General features: G+C 45.1%; 1 protein-coding gene across 1 annotated transcript in view; it reads right to left on the bottom strand.

Annotated features, from left to right (window-relative positions):
* LOC144819000 (uncharacterized) overlaps positions 1 to 16648 on the bottom strand; it is a 752739-nt gene that overhangs the window by 572931 nt on the left and 163160 nt on the right. The window contains exon 7 of the mRNA XM_078676962.1: positions 6108 to 6151. Within this exon, the coding sequence (XP_078533088.1) occupies positions 6108 to 6151 (44 nt within the window). The remainder of the gene's footprint in view (positions 1 to 6107; positions 6152 to 16648) is intronic.

Here is a 16648-nt window from a genome sequence, read left to right as displayed (position 1 = left end):
CACCACCGGTTCATTACCTTGGTAAAACACCAAGGAGCAGAAGACAGACCAAAAGGAAGGGAGGTGAATTAGAATATTTGCGACCTCCATAAGAATCATACAAAATACCTGTGGGGAGGGAAGATGGGGATCATTAGGTAGGCATCCTTGAGGTTCAAGCGGACCATCCAATTCGAAACTTGCAAAAGATACCGGAGAAGATGGATGCCTTCCATCTTGAAGTGGCAGTAGACCAACCACTAGCTGAACTTTGAGATTTATCACCAGCCTTTGACCCCCATCTCGCTTCTCCACCAAAAAGAGATTGCTTAGAAAAACCCTGGGGTGCAATGAAGTTGCGCGGATCGCCCCTTTTTAAAAATTTGGGTAACCTCTGTGTCGACCAATCCAGTCTGCTCCCGGGAGAAAACCAGAGGAGCTGGCCAGTGTGGTTGTGAGGGAACTCCACAGAATTCTATTTGGAACCCCAGGACTGTTTGGAGGACCCAAGCATTCGATGACAGGGCTTCCCAGCTTTCTGCGAATTGGACTAAGTGGCCCCCAATTTCCAAGCCCTTTGAGTTCGGTACTCATACCTTGTGAGTTGTTTAAAGTGCCATTGCTTCTCGAACCGGAGCCACCTCTGCCACCCCAACAAAGGGGGTAGGTCCTTGTCGGGTAGAAGTTTCCAAATCTGGAGGCGTCCTGACATTGTCCTCGATGTGACTCTGTCTTGGAGAAGACTTGATGGAAGGCATCGCCAGTCGAGCGCCCACTGCCACAACCTCCTCCCCCAAAAACATGCGGTGTAAAAATACGCTTGATGGATGTTTGGCCCTTGTCTAATGAACTGAAAGTGTTCACGAACTTACTCAGTTCTTTAATAAATGGGTCCCCAAATAGGTTCCCTTGAGCCACCGGCCCGCCTCTGCCGTTGTTAGTTCTCCTAAGTTTGGGTCCACCTTGATTAGGAGCAATCTGCGTCTTTATGACGAGAACATGCAATTAGCATTCCCTAAGAAAGTGGTGGCCCACTGGGCCAAGCTGGACATTGCCTCTGGAGAGATCAAGGAACCTGATGCCTAATATCTTGGCGAGGGGGCCTGCTACGTCAAGGAGTTTGTCATGGCAGGAACACCAGGACCTGTCTTTACCTTTTTTGGGATCAGGAATACATTTCGCGAGGAAGGTGGCCATCTTGTAGTCTACCTCTGGTGTGAGTGCTATCTTGTCTTCTAGACTCAGTGAGGGAACTAAGCTCTTAAACTGCTCCTCACCTCCTTGTCTAGGCACTTACTTGTAATTTTGAAGATATATACCTGGAGAACCATCACTGGATTTTATAACTACTTTAATGTGTATGAATTAAACTTGCAGGACCATCATTTCTGAGGAAAGGCCTATATAAAAAACAAACCTTACCAACTTTAGAAGCTATTGTTCTTTCTGTGCAAAACACTCTTACACACCCTTTCCTGTTTCTGAGGGTTGAGGAAAGCATCACACCTAAAGAAAATCTGATATGAGCCACACTAGATGACGTCGGCACCAGCAGAGATGAAGAGACATTAACTTGTTCCAAGAAAGCAGAGCGGTCTCACAGATAGAACTTAGAAACACTGTAACTTTCCTCTACTACTAATTCAAAGGATTATCCTCAAGAAGAGGCAATGTACAATTGATTTCACAAAAGGAGACAGATCCCGGTCTCAAACTAAATGTAGGGGGTATGAGTGTAAGGGTGAGGCAGTTTATAAGGTTTGTTACAAAACATTAAATATCACTGCGTGGAACTCACTAAAATAAAAAAATATGCCTATGGCTAGTCCAAGGGCCCCCAAATTAGTGAATCCCAGGAGAATGTGTAAATTGAAACACTAAAGGGAACTGAAAAGCAAAAAAAAAGAAACGTCCATAGCACTGGTTGTAACAACACATCATTTTAAGAATAACGTGATATCGCACTATTAGTATGGCGAGGAAGCAGATGTAACCCACAGCTTTGTGGGACCATCAAGGATCAGAACAGCAAGCAAGCAACAGCAAGCAAGAACGAATCTAACTAACTCTCTTATAGAAGAAGGATAAAGGCAGATGAATCAAACTGATGAGCACATGTGTAACTGCATTCAACAACTTGTTAGTAAGTGGAAAGCAGAAAGGAAACTAGATTCCCTAGTCCCAGCAAATGAACCCTTTCTCCACAACGTTGGGGAACTGATCACATTGCGCTGTGTCACTTTTTTGCTAAAGAAGCTATCTAATTTATCATGGAAAGCAAGGAAACATATCACATGATTTTCAGTACTTGCAGGGCTGTAAAAAGGGGTTGTTTTTTATTGAGGCATTAATTCATAATATTGCCTATTTCTCCCCTCCAAACAAACCCATTCCCCATAAGTCGCCATAGATACCTCAGGTGTGGATCTACACAACTGTACCCATTCTAGTTTCTCATAGCACTGGCATCTAATTCAATATCTGCCGAAGAGAAATCTTAAAAACCAAGCTTGTGATGCCCTGCAAGACCTCATGGATATGGGGGACAGACTTGCAACTTGGTAGCACACATATAAGCAGAGCAGTTCTACTGATTTTAGAACCCCAACTGCTTTGGCAAAATTAAATGCTCAATTACATCCTTGAGTGCTCAGAAGATCTGGGAAACGTTTTTACCTGTGTTCTGTTTGACAGGGCATTGGAGTAATTTAGAGTTTGGTGGACTGAGATCCCTGCTGTGCAAGTGCTCCACCAAACCTGCTGTGCAATCACCTCATTCAGAGGTGGCAGAAGCATACGGTTTTCACTGACAGAGTGTCAGCAGGCTCTGCCAGTGGAAACCCTTGACCTGGTGGCTCATCCGCCGCTGGCTTGCTTGCCCAGAGTGTTGGACATCTCAGGAAACCATCACTAGATTTGGAAACTCAGGAGTACCATGCAAGGCATGGTAGTCTCAAGTAAGGAAATCTATCAATAGTTTCATGTGCAGGGAGAACAGTCCCCAGCACTTAGGGTCATTGATTGATTGTTTTGCACAAACTACTGATTGGGATTTTCTTCCTATAAAATATACAGAAAATCAGAGCTGGGTAAAATCAACCTAGTTCCTCAGTATTACCCGGAGCCTACAGTGGAGCCACTGTTGTTCTGGCTTCAAAATAGGTTTTGAAATCCCTGGCGTGCAGGCAAGGAATCTCTAAATCGAGCTGGCAATCCTGCAGTAGGGGAGTAGGCCAATACCCACCAGTGACCTGTGACCTGGCAGGTGGCCTGCTATTGTATGGAAGACCCTCTTAAACACCTATACATTCCCAGGATGAACGGAAAAGGGTGCAGACCAATAATTGACTAGCCTTTATAGATTACATTGATAGTTATGTCAGGTAATGGCCGCAAGGCTAATTACATATCAGTCCAATGCTACAGATTGTATTTAAGTTGTCAGCTCTCTTTCTGTTCCTGCACAGTGGTTCCTCTTTTCTTTCTTTGCAATTTTGAATTGTGTTACATTAATTTTAGATGTCAACTGGTTAGTGTGAGATTGCAGTCATAAGGTCAGACCTTTTTTCTTCTCCTAGCTAGGACGTGGATCAAAAGGACCTTACTGGCTTACTCTGTTCTTTCTGACTACAGGCCAAATGAAAATACTACATTCACACTATGCTAGCAAATTAGGAGGTCTGCAACTATTATATTATTCCTACTTCTCCAACGCTAAATAATGGTTCAAAACAATTACATGCTTCAAAACCTTTACATGACTCCATATGTGGAACACCAATTTCATTCGAGAGCAGGTGTCCTGATATTTGCAGGGTTACCATCACAGATCATAGTCAGCTTTAGCTTCCGATGATCTGTTATGGGTAAGGCTTTGAGGCTCTACTCGCATTTGGGTAGATGGCTATGTCATGTTAGAAAGACTATTTAGAACAGAGGAAGCTAAGGCGTATGATTAGCTTCAACTGGGCACTAATCCAGGTACAACATTTAAATTCTCAAATTCGACTAAAAAGAATGTAAGAACAATATTTGAAAATAACTAGAAGACAAAAAGAGAAGAGTGGTCGTGCAATATTTTGCCATAACGTAAAGAACAAAATATATTTGTTCGCTATTAGAGCTCTGTAGCCGAAAACTCTTGCTAACTTTTTCAGAATGCTCGCATACTTATGTTTGTGTCCTCGAGAAGAAGGACTTGCCTGTACACGCTGGGTTGGAAAAACTTATATCTCTAACAGACAACCCAAACTGAGACTGTCTGGGCCTGATTTAGATCTTGGCGGACGGGTTACTCAGCCCCAACGGTGACGGATATCCGGGTGAAGAAATCTACATCTCCTAGGATACAATGGGATTTATATTTCAGCAGATGGGATATCCGTCATCACATTTGAGTCTAAAGTAAGACTTTTATGACAATTTAGGTTTCAAATGGAATACCTATTCCACAGTGCCTGAGCTTGATTAGCATATTCACATTTTTATTTAAATATGTATATGGTGCAGGAAATCTCATAAAAACATTTTAATAGAACCATTGCGATCTGATCCTGAAAAAAAACCAAATAGAAATATATATGGCATAAAGTGCAGACATTTACAAGTGAAAAGAGGAAAGTCCTTATTGCAGAAAACATAGCTTACTAAAAAAGCAATGTATGTGAGGCAATGCATGGTAGGATAAACAAATATAAATGTACATGGAAAAAAGTGCAAATATTTACAAAAGATCAGAGGGAATCTATTGTATTTGCATTTAGGAAAAGCTTTCTTAGTTAGTTCTTGCAAGCCATCAGTACATGAAGGTAACTAAAGGCAGATGAGTCAGAATGATCATGCAAAGCAATGAAAATTACCTAGCAATGCGCAGGAATACTTTTGAACAGGTGGAGGTGAACTTAATTGAGGAAAGTTTGCAAACACTGCAAAAGACAAAAATTGAAAACTCTATTGCTTCCCCTCCATCTAAAAAAAAAAGCAAAAATACACGTATGCTCTATCCTGAAAAGGTGAGGTACTACCTTAACATTTCCTTCAGGGCTGAAGCCACTTCAAGGTATTTCAAAGGACAGAGCTTATGTTCAGGTCATGTGAAAGGCATTTCCCCATCTACACCTAACAGCAAGATGGACTCAGCTGATCTTTACCTCAAGTTAGACTATTGTCAACTATAGGTTCCGCTGATGCTCATTTACTACACCCATTCATCTCACCCTACTTGGTGGCAAAACTTATTCTTCTATGGTGGCTTTTTTCAGAAGCCAAGGTGTTGATGGGCTGTTTGACATCGTCCAGCTCCTATATGATTAGTTATAAACAATAAGGGGAGATGTACTTCTCCCTCGCAAAGCCAATTGGGTGGTACAAGGTCATTCCACCTATGATATCCTGTTCAGATTTTCCAAAAACACATCCAGAAGACCCTATGTCAATTTCATGTGTATGCCATCTCCATAATAGAGAACAATAATCTCTGTCAACAGTGGTAAACTGGACACACACACTAGATCTGATGACAGTAGGTGTCCTGGGGGCGAGTCACCGAACGTATCTGCATAAATGTAAGTTGAGGCTCCTGAAAAAGTTCAAGTATTTAAAGTGAGTCTAGTTGTGTTGTTCATCTTCTTAAGAAAAACAGTCCTGGCTCGTCCAGAATAGAGAGCCTAGACTCTAGGGTTTACAGAACACATACCCTTAGTCAAAGAAGAAGGTCTCCTTTGCCCAGAGTCTATTTTCTTGCCAATGGGCTAGCAGAAAGAGAAGTTTGTCGTCAACATTTCCTTAAAGCGCAATTACTTGGGAAACCCGAGAGGCATATATTTGGATCTTAAAACAAGTGGCTTGTGTAGCAAGCTTGTTACTGAGGATGGCAAAAGGGCAACTGAAATTAGATGAGCAAAGCTGTAGTCCCCGTAGGTGAAGCAGCAAATATGTGGAATAGAAAAGGATACACTGAAGTAGATAGTGCACAAGTGCAATGCCAAGTCAATTGTACCCACATAGGCATTATTGCCCAGAGAAGTGAGTAGGTAAGAGAACGATGTTAGTGTATATTCAGTTGATATATCAAGCGCTTGACACACTGTATTTTACTTAGGCACATTAGGATTTCAAGCACTGTTTACCTTCCTGCTGCCAGTAAGTCAAACTCATCCCTCTTCCAGCCAAACTGTGAATACAGAAGAAAAATTAGAAAAACTTTCATAGCAAAAATGATTTTCAACACCGATTTACATGAGCCTCAAACCCACCCTTCCCAGCGCCTCCACATGGCTCAATCTTTGGAAATACCTGATATCAGAGAGCAGAAATGCTATTTAATTCAATTATACTCGGCCTATTGTATTAACAGATGTCTATATAGTAAGCCATAAGCCACACTGAGCCCAACTCGCTGCATGCATCCCTGTACATTGCATGTGGGCACTATGCTGCCAACGGATGAGTCGATTCCCTTTCGCTAGATATACTAGAGACGCCAGATTGACCGACTGTTTCAATATTTTCTCGCCAGTTTCAATGGTGTTGCATTCTAGCTGCCAGATTTTGACAATAACATGGGCAGGGGTTAAGGCAACCAACAAAAGTGTTTGACCATGCATTGACGACACCCCCTCCAGCACCCAAAGATTCCTAATTATTAGCAGTAATCATGTTCTGTAGCATACATTACTTTCCTCTGACCTACATAACAGTATCTGCTAATTCTGCATCACTTCAAAATGGCTGTTATCCGGCTTGCGTACTAGCGTATTTACAGTAATGTAATTTAAAGAACGCCTCTTACTTTCTTACTGATAAATCAGGTTTGCTAAGACAGCTTCAATTCAAGTTTCAATGAACTCTAATCTTGTTGAGCAATAAAGCACATTAGTTTATGCTCCAAAACAAGATAAAGAGCTAGAAGGTGGTCGAGTCATTCAAACGTGAAGGTGACTGGATCTAAAATATGTATGGCCATATATATTGAAACAGAACCCTGGCCAATAACGTTTTATTTCTTCAACAATATCAAAATCTTCTTACCTTCACTGAAATGAAAAATCACGACCACGCAACACTGCAAATAATAAGACACCGGACATAAAATATTTAAACATTCCCTAACATTTACTCCCAAACGAGGGCAGTAGTAGCTTGCAATGGCTGCCATCACAATTTGGAACGTTGGACTCTGGGCCTCTGAAAACACTCGTACACTTGAAGCTTTAGGCATTTCAAAATTACAACGGAAATAGGTTGAAAACATCAAAAAGAAAACACGGGCCAAACACTGCATATAATCAGAATAAGATAATCTACCACACTCGGGGTTTAGAACCCACAATCCAAGGCAGCACTCCAGAGCAGTGATAGGGGGTAATCTTGCCTTCCCTGAAACTGCCTATAGTGCCTGCTGCGCGGGTACAATGTTGAAACACTGGACATCAATCATACACTGCCTACTGTAGAAAAGAAAATTGGTGTGGGAGCACACTGCTTCACTTCCCAGCAGGGTCGCCCCTAAGCATCATGGTAGATGCAGTCCGACAAGCGAGTACACTTGCAAAGTCTTTAGAGTGTTTCACCAGGTGGGTGCAGATTAGTGCTGGCCATCTCTGGACACGTGTTTCTAGATTATTATCTGTCATCAGCAGAGATTAGGCATTATTTGGGGTTGCTGAGCAGGCTGCCGTATCCTTGGAAAGTAGTATCTCTCCAGGCGCGCAGGTGTCTCTCCACGAGCTCGTCAGCCCACAGCGGCTCGAGGGAGCCTTCAAGTAGAAAATTGGTGTGAGAGCACACTGCTTCACCTCCCAGCAGGGTCGCCCCTAAGCATCATGGTAGATGCAGTCTAAAGACTTTGCAAGTGTACTCGCTTGTCGGACTGCATCTAACATGATGCTTAGGGGCGACCCTGCTGGGAGGTGAAGCAGTGTGCTCCCACACCAATTTTCTACTGTAGAAAAGATACATCTCTCAAATTCATCATGCAAGTTCGTGTCATATTTTCCACTCATTTCATTCCTGAGCACAGAATAGTTATTGTGGCTCCAGAGAGAGCAACACGCAAATCATCAGGGCCAACGGTTTTTATGCTGCGTTTTTTTGTGGTGAAGTGTTTTTGGTGCTGTAGTGTTTTTGTACTTCATTCTTACCATGTATTTATTATTTTCACTTCTACTATGGTTGTTTTTGTTGCATTCCTTGTTTGTTTTGTTATTGTGTTTTCTGTTGTGCTCTGTCGTTACTTTCGAATTGTTAACAAATGCTGGTACATTTCCAGCCAAAAACAACACATTATTTTACGGTTCCAGTGACGAACAGCCATTTACCACAGTCTAAGGTGGTAAAATATCGCTGCTCCTGCTCCTCAAGCACGTAAGACGTCTTAAATTGACACTTCTAGTGCTCACATTATGATACGGCACAGTCGCTCTATTTGAATTTTTAAAGCTTTGCTCGTCTATTAACTTTAATTCCCCGTGACTAAAAGTAACTCAATAGTGCCATCAAGTGACTAAATAGGAAACCAGAGTCAGTCTACAATGTTGCATTGCCAGACAAATCCTCCACACAGTGCTTAATTATATATTTACTTAGGACAGGAGAAAGACGGCAAATTTTGAACAAGGCCGTCACTGTATTTGTTATGTTAACGTATGGAATGAGATGCAGCGATATGGGAAAATATTCTGTAAAGTAGTGCATGGGAAAGGAAAACAAATAAAGAACGAAATCGCAGGTCTATTTCGGATATTAAATCAACCGCTTGTCAAACGTAATGCTGGGAGAGATATGAAAAGGCTGCCTAAGCTATCCTTTTTATTAATTAAATACTTTTGAATAGAGTGATGGTTATGAAAAGAAAGGTATACACATCAAACAGAAACATTTGATTTTACTTAAAAAAGGAAAAATTAAGGCCAGAGCCACAGAAGTGAAGTCCACTGAAAGCTGAATCTTATTAACTAGTGTTTTTCACCGGTGTTTGGATGAAAGTTTGCTGCACGGTACAGAAAATATATTCTGTCTACCATGTATACTTTTAAGGCATGCCTTAATTTCTTCTTGAGTAAATTTAAAGATCCGCCAGCCCACTAGAGGTGAATTACGTCTTTCCTGTACTGTTTAACAGCAGATGCGAATCACCATGAGTGAGGTTGGCTTGTGTCCTTTCGTGACATGCTTTGAGATGACTGGTGGGAGTGACAGAGTGATTAAAGATCAGGGGCACAAGCATTTTACCTCTACCTCTGTGGAGAGGTTCTCCACGTAAAGGTCCGACCTGTGCCCAATAACTGCGGTATGTTGCTTAACCTCAAAAAAGTGATAGTTTATAGATCTGGGGTAGATAGTGCATGCGATGTCTTGAAGAGGCAGGTTATGTTTCGTCTGTGGGCTTCAGTTCGCCCACAGGTTTCTTGCTCACTCCATCGTCTGTCTACTGTTCTTTGTCACCATTTGCCCCTGGCATGCATGGTGGTCATGCCTCTTCTTATATTTAGCCCTCCTCCTAGAGCAAGTACTTGGAAGCATCCACTGCTTTTGCTTGTACAACCATTTTGGGACCTACTTTTTTTCTTTCTTTTTTCCAGCAGTGTGCATAGTGCATGTGCTTTTACCAGCTCCGTCTCCTCCCACCTGCACTCATGCCCCATCCACAGATCACCCCCTCCCCATCAATGCTTTTCCCTTTGTTGCTGCTTTCTGTTTTCCCCACCTCATCCCTCCCATCTCTGCTTGCTCCCTCGCTTCTCCTAGTGCTTGCCCAACCACAAATCACTCCTCCCTGACCCCGTCACTGCTTTAAACCCCCATTGCATTCTGTTTCATTCCAGTGAGTGGTGGTGTTCTGCCTTTTAATGTCCTGTTAGTGTATAGCTGACATGCTGATTGGAACATGTGTTCACAGTTTCTATTACTTGGCACACGTGGTTGTAGTCTCTGTTTATTTTCCACGCGTGTGGGTACTTGGTGTGTGAGCATGTTTACACCGAATAAGGTTGTTTTATAGCTGAAAAATCAGACCTCAAGTGAAACAGGTATGTGCTATCACAAGGCATGTGCAAAATGATGGAACTGTTCGTGTCTCACCTTGTTGCTTCACATTTCATAGGGTGGGACTCTACTTCTTCACATTTCTCCTGTCGGGACACTTTTTTACTTTTTCCGCACTCACCAATTAAGTGTTTCAGTGCACCATTGTATCTTAACTTGAATTCTCTTCAAAGGAGCCAGGCTGAGTCTTAATGTCATCGAGGTCTGCTTGCCCCTCAGTGTTCTGCGCAAAAGTAGTCTTTTTAATGTGGTTGCCTATGAGATGTATTTTCTCCCGTTCACTACTGTACGCCAGCCTAACACTGTGATTCTTTCTGGGTTACTTTGTACAGTTTTATGTAGAAACTATACAACAAAAATCTGGCTTTTTTGGGCAACATCCATTTTTGCACATCGGACTGGGGTTGGGGGCACCTCAACCCAGCAGCGGGTCTCAACACTTTTACCGTCTAATCCAGTCCTAATTACCCAATGTCTCAATTTTGCTTAAAAAATGTAAGTCAGATTACTCAACACATACATATCCCAAACCAAGGCTGGTATATGTAGCTCACAAAAAATGTGTGTGAAGGTGAGAAAGTACCTCACATGCGCTACACCAGAGGAGCTATTGGCAGGTTCTCACCAGCTTGCCCACGTTTTTCATCATTGGTAGCTTTCTCACCTATAGAAAGGCAATGGTGTCCAGTAAAAAATAGAAAATAGAAATAAAGAGGTGAAAGCAGTGATAAACGTATCTGGGAGAAGACCTCGTGATATATAAGAGACAGTGTATCTCAACGTTAAAACTGAGTTAAGACTCGCATGTATGGCTTATCCCTCTTTAATTAGAAAAGTGAGCTCACTCAATGGTAAAAACACAGCATGTTGCAGACCATTTCAAAGTAGGCCAACATGTTTCATTGTCTGTACTCCGTTGCGGCAATTTCATCAGGGCTTGAGGTCAGCAATCACTTCACTGGAGATCTGACTTTATGCATGGAGTGACAGGTGGCAGTCATGGGCCACGTACCACCTCCCACCATGCCAAAGGGTGTGTACTTTATACAATCAACCCCTCATTTTACAGCACCTCCGTTGCTTTGAATGTACTGCGTCCGCTGTACATTCAAAGCAACGGAGGTGCTGTAAAATGACAAAACTGACGTAACACGGTACAGGCAATGAAACATGTTGGCCTACTTTGAAACGGTCTGCAAAATGCTGTGTTTTATACTATTGAGTAAGCTTACTTTTCTGTAGCCCACGTGAGGTACTTTCTCACCTTCTCGCCAGATTTTTGTTGTATAGTTGATTTATGGGAGGAGGGTGATCTGGCGATAATTTTTTCCCTCTAAAGCTCCTTATTGTGAATCAGTTTTATGTAGCACCAACACCACCCAAAGGTACTGGAGCGCTTTAGAGAAGCACCAGTTACTTTTTTTGTGTAAAGTTCTATAGAGCGCCAAACACCACCCGAAGGTATTAGATCGCTTTACATTATCACCAGTTCCTTTTCACAAGGACATATTCATTTTTGTAAGTACCGAGAGATTAAGTGATTTGCCCAGAATCAAGGCTGTTGAGCCCGGATTCCCAGCTCCATAGTCTGCAGTTGTGGCCCGTATGCCACATACTCTTCCAAGAGGATGTCACATCGTCTCCCTAGCCTTGGCCTCAGATCCTCATTTTGTGATTAAGGAGCAAATCACTCAATGTCCCGGTGGCTGCCCACATTTCCTTTTGGTTGCCCATCCACCTCCCGCCCGTCGCTCCTTGCCCTGCTGAACTCCATTGCTTAGATCTCCTACTCCATCCTATTTTATATTTTTTGTGTGAATTTTTATGTAGCGTCAACAACACCGGAAGGTATTGGAGTGCTTAACATAAGCACCAGTTACTTCTTTTTTTTACAATTTATTTATAATAGTGCCAACTCCACCCGAAGGTATTGGAGCGCTTGACATTAGCACCAGTTACTTTTTTTGTGCAGTTTTATATAGCGCCAACACTACCCAAAGGTATTGGATCACTTTACATTAGCACCCGGTTACTTTTTTAGTGCAGGTTTATATAGTGCCAACACCACCCAAAGGTATTGGAGTACTTAACATTAGCATCAGTAACTTTAGACAAGGACACATTCATTTTGGTAGGCACAGCGAGATTAAGGGATTTGCCCAAAATCAAGGATATTAAGCAGATGCCAAAACTCGAACCTGGTTCACCAGCTCCACATCCTCTCCCAAAGGGACGACGTGGTGTGGTGTGGCTCTCTGGTTAGAGGCGGCAGACCCAGAAGCAGAAGTCGGCCCGAGACCAGGGTTCGATTCCCGACGCGGCAGGGTCGTGGGCTAGGGTCAGCAGACTCGATAATTCTCGCCTTGGTGCCTACTCTAACCAGGGGTCCCACTCGGCAACTCGGGGCATTAGCTTGCCTAATCTCCACAATGGCCCCATCAACGCCAGGGATGCCCGGCTTCACCTTGGGGATTCCCAGCAGGGACCATCCCACAGGGAAAGCCAGGACGGGTTCGCCAGCGGTATACAGCGCCAGGACGCCGACTGGCAACAGTGCGCTTTACAAGTATACACATTACATTACATTACATTACATGACGTATAATCTTCTTAGCCTCGAACTCAGTATCATTCTGTGATTACGGATAAATCACTTAATCTCCCTGTTTCTAAACACAAAAAGCATTGGCAAAGCCAGTACGTTTCACTTGTGCAAAATCTATTGTTTTTAGGTCTCGGTCAGACAGCACATGCGCTGCTCAGCTACACAGCTTAGGCGTATTATGTTCTATCTGCGAGCTTACAGACCGCCCATTTCCTACCATAGGTAAACTTTAGTGCCTGTTTCATTTTCTTTGATGCCATTCGTCATGTCCTCTTCTTGTGTTTGCTTTCCATAGCACTTGGACCAAGTACATGTCTCCTTACACTGCTCCCAGTTTGCACAGCAATTTTTTCTTTGTTTTTACATACTCCATAGGAATACTTGTATTTTCAGACGGACTCCCTTGTACACATACGCACATACCACTAAAATGCATGTACATAAACAAATGCATTTCTTAAAAAGTTGGTAAAACATGAACAGCCCTTGTTTACTTTATTTTTGTTTGCACAATCAGATGGTATTGGAGCACTTGCTCCGTTCTCCTTCTTGCCATAGCGTGAACACGAGTCAATGGTATTTAATGCTTTAAGTGCTCATCAGTTACATTCCACAATGACATATTAATTTTTGTCACTGTCCTGCTTCAATTAAGGTATTTTTCCCCCCTTCATTGTTGCTTCCTCCCACCCTTTCCTGTCGTTGCCTGCCCATCTCCACATCCCCTCCTGCTTCCCTGCTTGATCAGTTCCACCACTCCCTCCCTCGTCACTGCTGCTTTTATTGTTATTTGCACAATCCGATGGTATTGGAGTGCTTGTTCCATCCTACATCTTGTCAATAGTACTAACACAAGCCAATGGTATTGGAGCGTTTTAAGTGCTCACCAGATACATTACACAATGACACATTCATTGTCGTACACAGGGGGAAGCGCAAGTAATTTACCCAAAATCACAAACTGTTCGGCCGACCCCGAGATTTGAACCTGGTTGCCCAATTCCCCTGTCCACAGCACTTGTCGTTATGCCACATCCTCATTTTAGTTCAAAGCTCCTCAACTGTTTCTCACCATCACTTCCATATTAGTTAAACAAGACCCAGCCAACACCGAACAAGCACTGGAAAAGCCAATAGATCTTGGCAATGCCCGAGCTATTGGCCTTGTCAATGTGAATGTCTTTTAGCCATGTTGTCTAGCAGCACATCTGCTGCTCAGCATGGCTAAAAGTCACTGAAAAAAGTGCTATGATACGGCAAGCGCAAGCCACGTTATATCGCTTTTTAGTGTTAGGAAGCGGGGGACATAAACTCAACAAGATGAGGGGGTGGTCGAAGAGAATTGGCGCAAGCAAAACTTCCTGTGAATCTGGGCTTTCAGTGACGTTTAGCCATGCTGAACAGCAGCTGTGCTGGTAGACAGCATGGCTAAAATAAATTCACATTGACCAGACCAGTAGCTAGGGCATTGCTGAGACCTATCGGCACAGAACCATGAGTACATTTCTGACATGGATGAATAAGAATTCACTTAGGCGTAATGGTGTCAGGACTGAGGTCATGGCTTTGGGTAAGAGCGTCTCTCTGCGGGATCCTAGACACTAGGCGGAGTCCTTTGGGACCCAAACTTACCCCATCTCCTATGGTGAAAAATGTGGGCGAGCTCATGGATAATAAAGTCTCCATGAAACCACCGGTGACTAAAGTTACTGCCACCTGTTTTGCAGTCCTCAGATGGCTGAAAAGATTTTCTGGTTGATTCCCTTAGCGGCTCAGAGAACTGTAAATCAGGCCTTAATCATATTCAGATTGGATTATGGTAATGTGCTGTATTTCGGTGCCAATAAGGCCTTGGTCCATCGCCTTCAGATAGTTCAAAATGCTGCAGCTAGGGGGGGGCGTGGCCAACTGTATGGCCGGGTAGGATGTGCCCCGGCGTAGCTCCTGCAAAACTTCAAGAAATCCGCCATAAATAATACTCCACATCGCTGCATTTGGAGTTTTTTCGTCGTCGGGTGGAGCGGCCAGTGTCCAGCACAAGCGGGGACCGCCAATGCCGTTGTAGCAGCAGAATAAGAGCCCTTTTTCAGACCTTGAAACTACCACCTCCAGGGAAACCTCTGGTCCCAAGATGGTGGCTCCCGGAGCTATGCCGGCCTGAAACGGGACACAAAGCAGGCGTCAGCGGGGACCGCGACTGCAGCGACCCATCCCTCTGCCGGTAGGAGAGCTCACCGACGCTTCTAGCGACACCCAGAAGATCCGGCCTCCCCCCCCCCCTTCCACGCTCCGACGGGGGTCGAGGCTGAGGGATCTGCCCGTGGGCGCGGAGGGAGGGGGTGCGCCGGGCTGTGCCCCGCTCCCTGGCTGGGACTGCCGGAGGACGCCTGACACTGACGGGAGAGCTCTGTGCCTGCTGTGGACCTGAAGATCGGCACCGGGAGACAGATGAGCAGCCCCTGAACCCGGGGAGCGGCGGAGGTGGGCGCCCCTCCCCCCTCCCGCCGACCCGGTGCGGTGCCTGAAGGTGCAGCCGAGATACGTCCTGGGAGGGGTCGGGCCCGGCTGTCGGTATTTGGATCCCCTGAGTGCTGCCTGAGGCCAACACTGATTGCAGGAGATCGTCTGTGGGCGACAGTTGCCCCCCCCCCCTCGCCCTACCTGCCTGAGCACTGGTGAGAGGCTCACAGCTCGCCGAGGAAACCAGCAGGGACGCACAAGTGCACATATTGTGAGCCCAACTGGAGGTGCCTGAGGTGGGAGCCCTGGGCCACGCTAGACAACCGGTGGCCTCCAGGTGGGGAGCAGAAAGTGCCCGGAACCCCGGTGAAGGAGTCCTGGGACATAACGCCGTGAGAGGTGGGGACACAATACTCGCCCCCCCCCCCCCCCCCCCCCCGGTGGAGCGGTGACAAGTGGGAACCTCCCAGCCGGTGGACCATTCGGACCAGACCCAGCATTCGGCGGCTGATACCGGGGGGCACAGGAGATAGCGGGCCTTTTTCCTTCCCCCTTCACCCACACGCCAGCGAGATCAGAATACACCAGAAGTAGTGATATCTATCGAAATAATGGGGAAGAGAGACCCAGTGGCAAGACCAGCCAGGCAGGACACTATGGACAACTACGCCACTACACGGGCGCAGAGAGAGGCGAACCAGGGGGGAGGTGAGGCCCGCACGGACACCGCCATGCTTTTAGAAGCAATCCAGGCCTCGAGGACGGACATCCAAGACTCAAGAGCGGCGCTAGAGACGAAAATAGGGGAGGTAGGCTCAGAAGTCCTCCTCCTAAGCCAGGACTTCCGAAATCTGTCGTACCGAGTAAATACAGCAGAGACCAGAATCACGGACGCAGAAGAATCCCTCACGGCCCTCCAGAAAGACATGACGGAACTACAGGCATCGCACAGACAGCTGCTGAGGCGAGTGGACGATGCAGAAAACAGGGCAAGGCGAAACAACCTGCGTTTTGTTGGATTTAGAGAAGGAATTGAAAAGACTGATGTGGTTGCTTTCCTACACACCTGGCTGACGTCCATGTTCCCCCAAGCACCCTTTTCGAACTGTTTTGTGATTGAACGGGCGCACAGGGCCCTGCTAGCGAAACCTCCGGAAGGTGCGCGGCCCCGACCTATCATTGCAAGGTTCCTCAACTTCGCGGACAGGGATCTCATCCTGAGAGAGGCCCGGAAAAAGGGGGAGCTCCGATTTGAGAACACTAACATTATGATCTTCCCGGACTACAGCCAGGAAGTGCAAAAGCAAAGACGCTCATACGACACAGTGAAGGCAAAGCTTCGAGAAATGAACATATCCTACATGTTGCTCTTCCCTGCGAAACTGAAGGTGTTATTCAAAGGACAATCGCATTTCTTCACCCGTCCGGAAGAGGCCTGGCATTGGCTGGAGGAGAGACCGGTGTTGCGGGAAGCAGAAGAGGAGGGTCGTAGAATCCGAACGGAGATGGCAGCCGCCAGTTTTCGAAAAAGCCCGGCTAAGACACAAAGATCACATCGCT

This window comes from Lissotriton helveticus, chromosome 2_1 (assembly GCF_964261635.1).
Source record: "Lissotriton helveticus chromosome 2_1, aLisHel1.1, whole genome shotgun sequence".
Lineage (NCBI taxonomy): Eukaryota > Metazoa > Chordata > Amphibia > Caudata > Salamandridae > Lissotriton > Lissotriton helveticus.
Note: the sequence above shows the minus strand (reverse complement) of the source record. Positions and strands in the feature narration are given on the sequence as shown.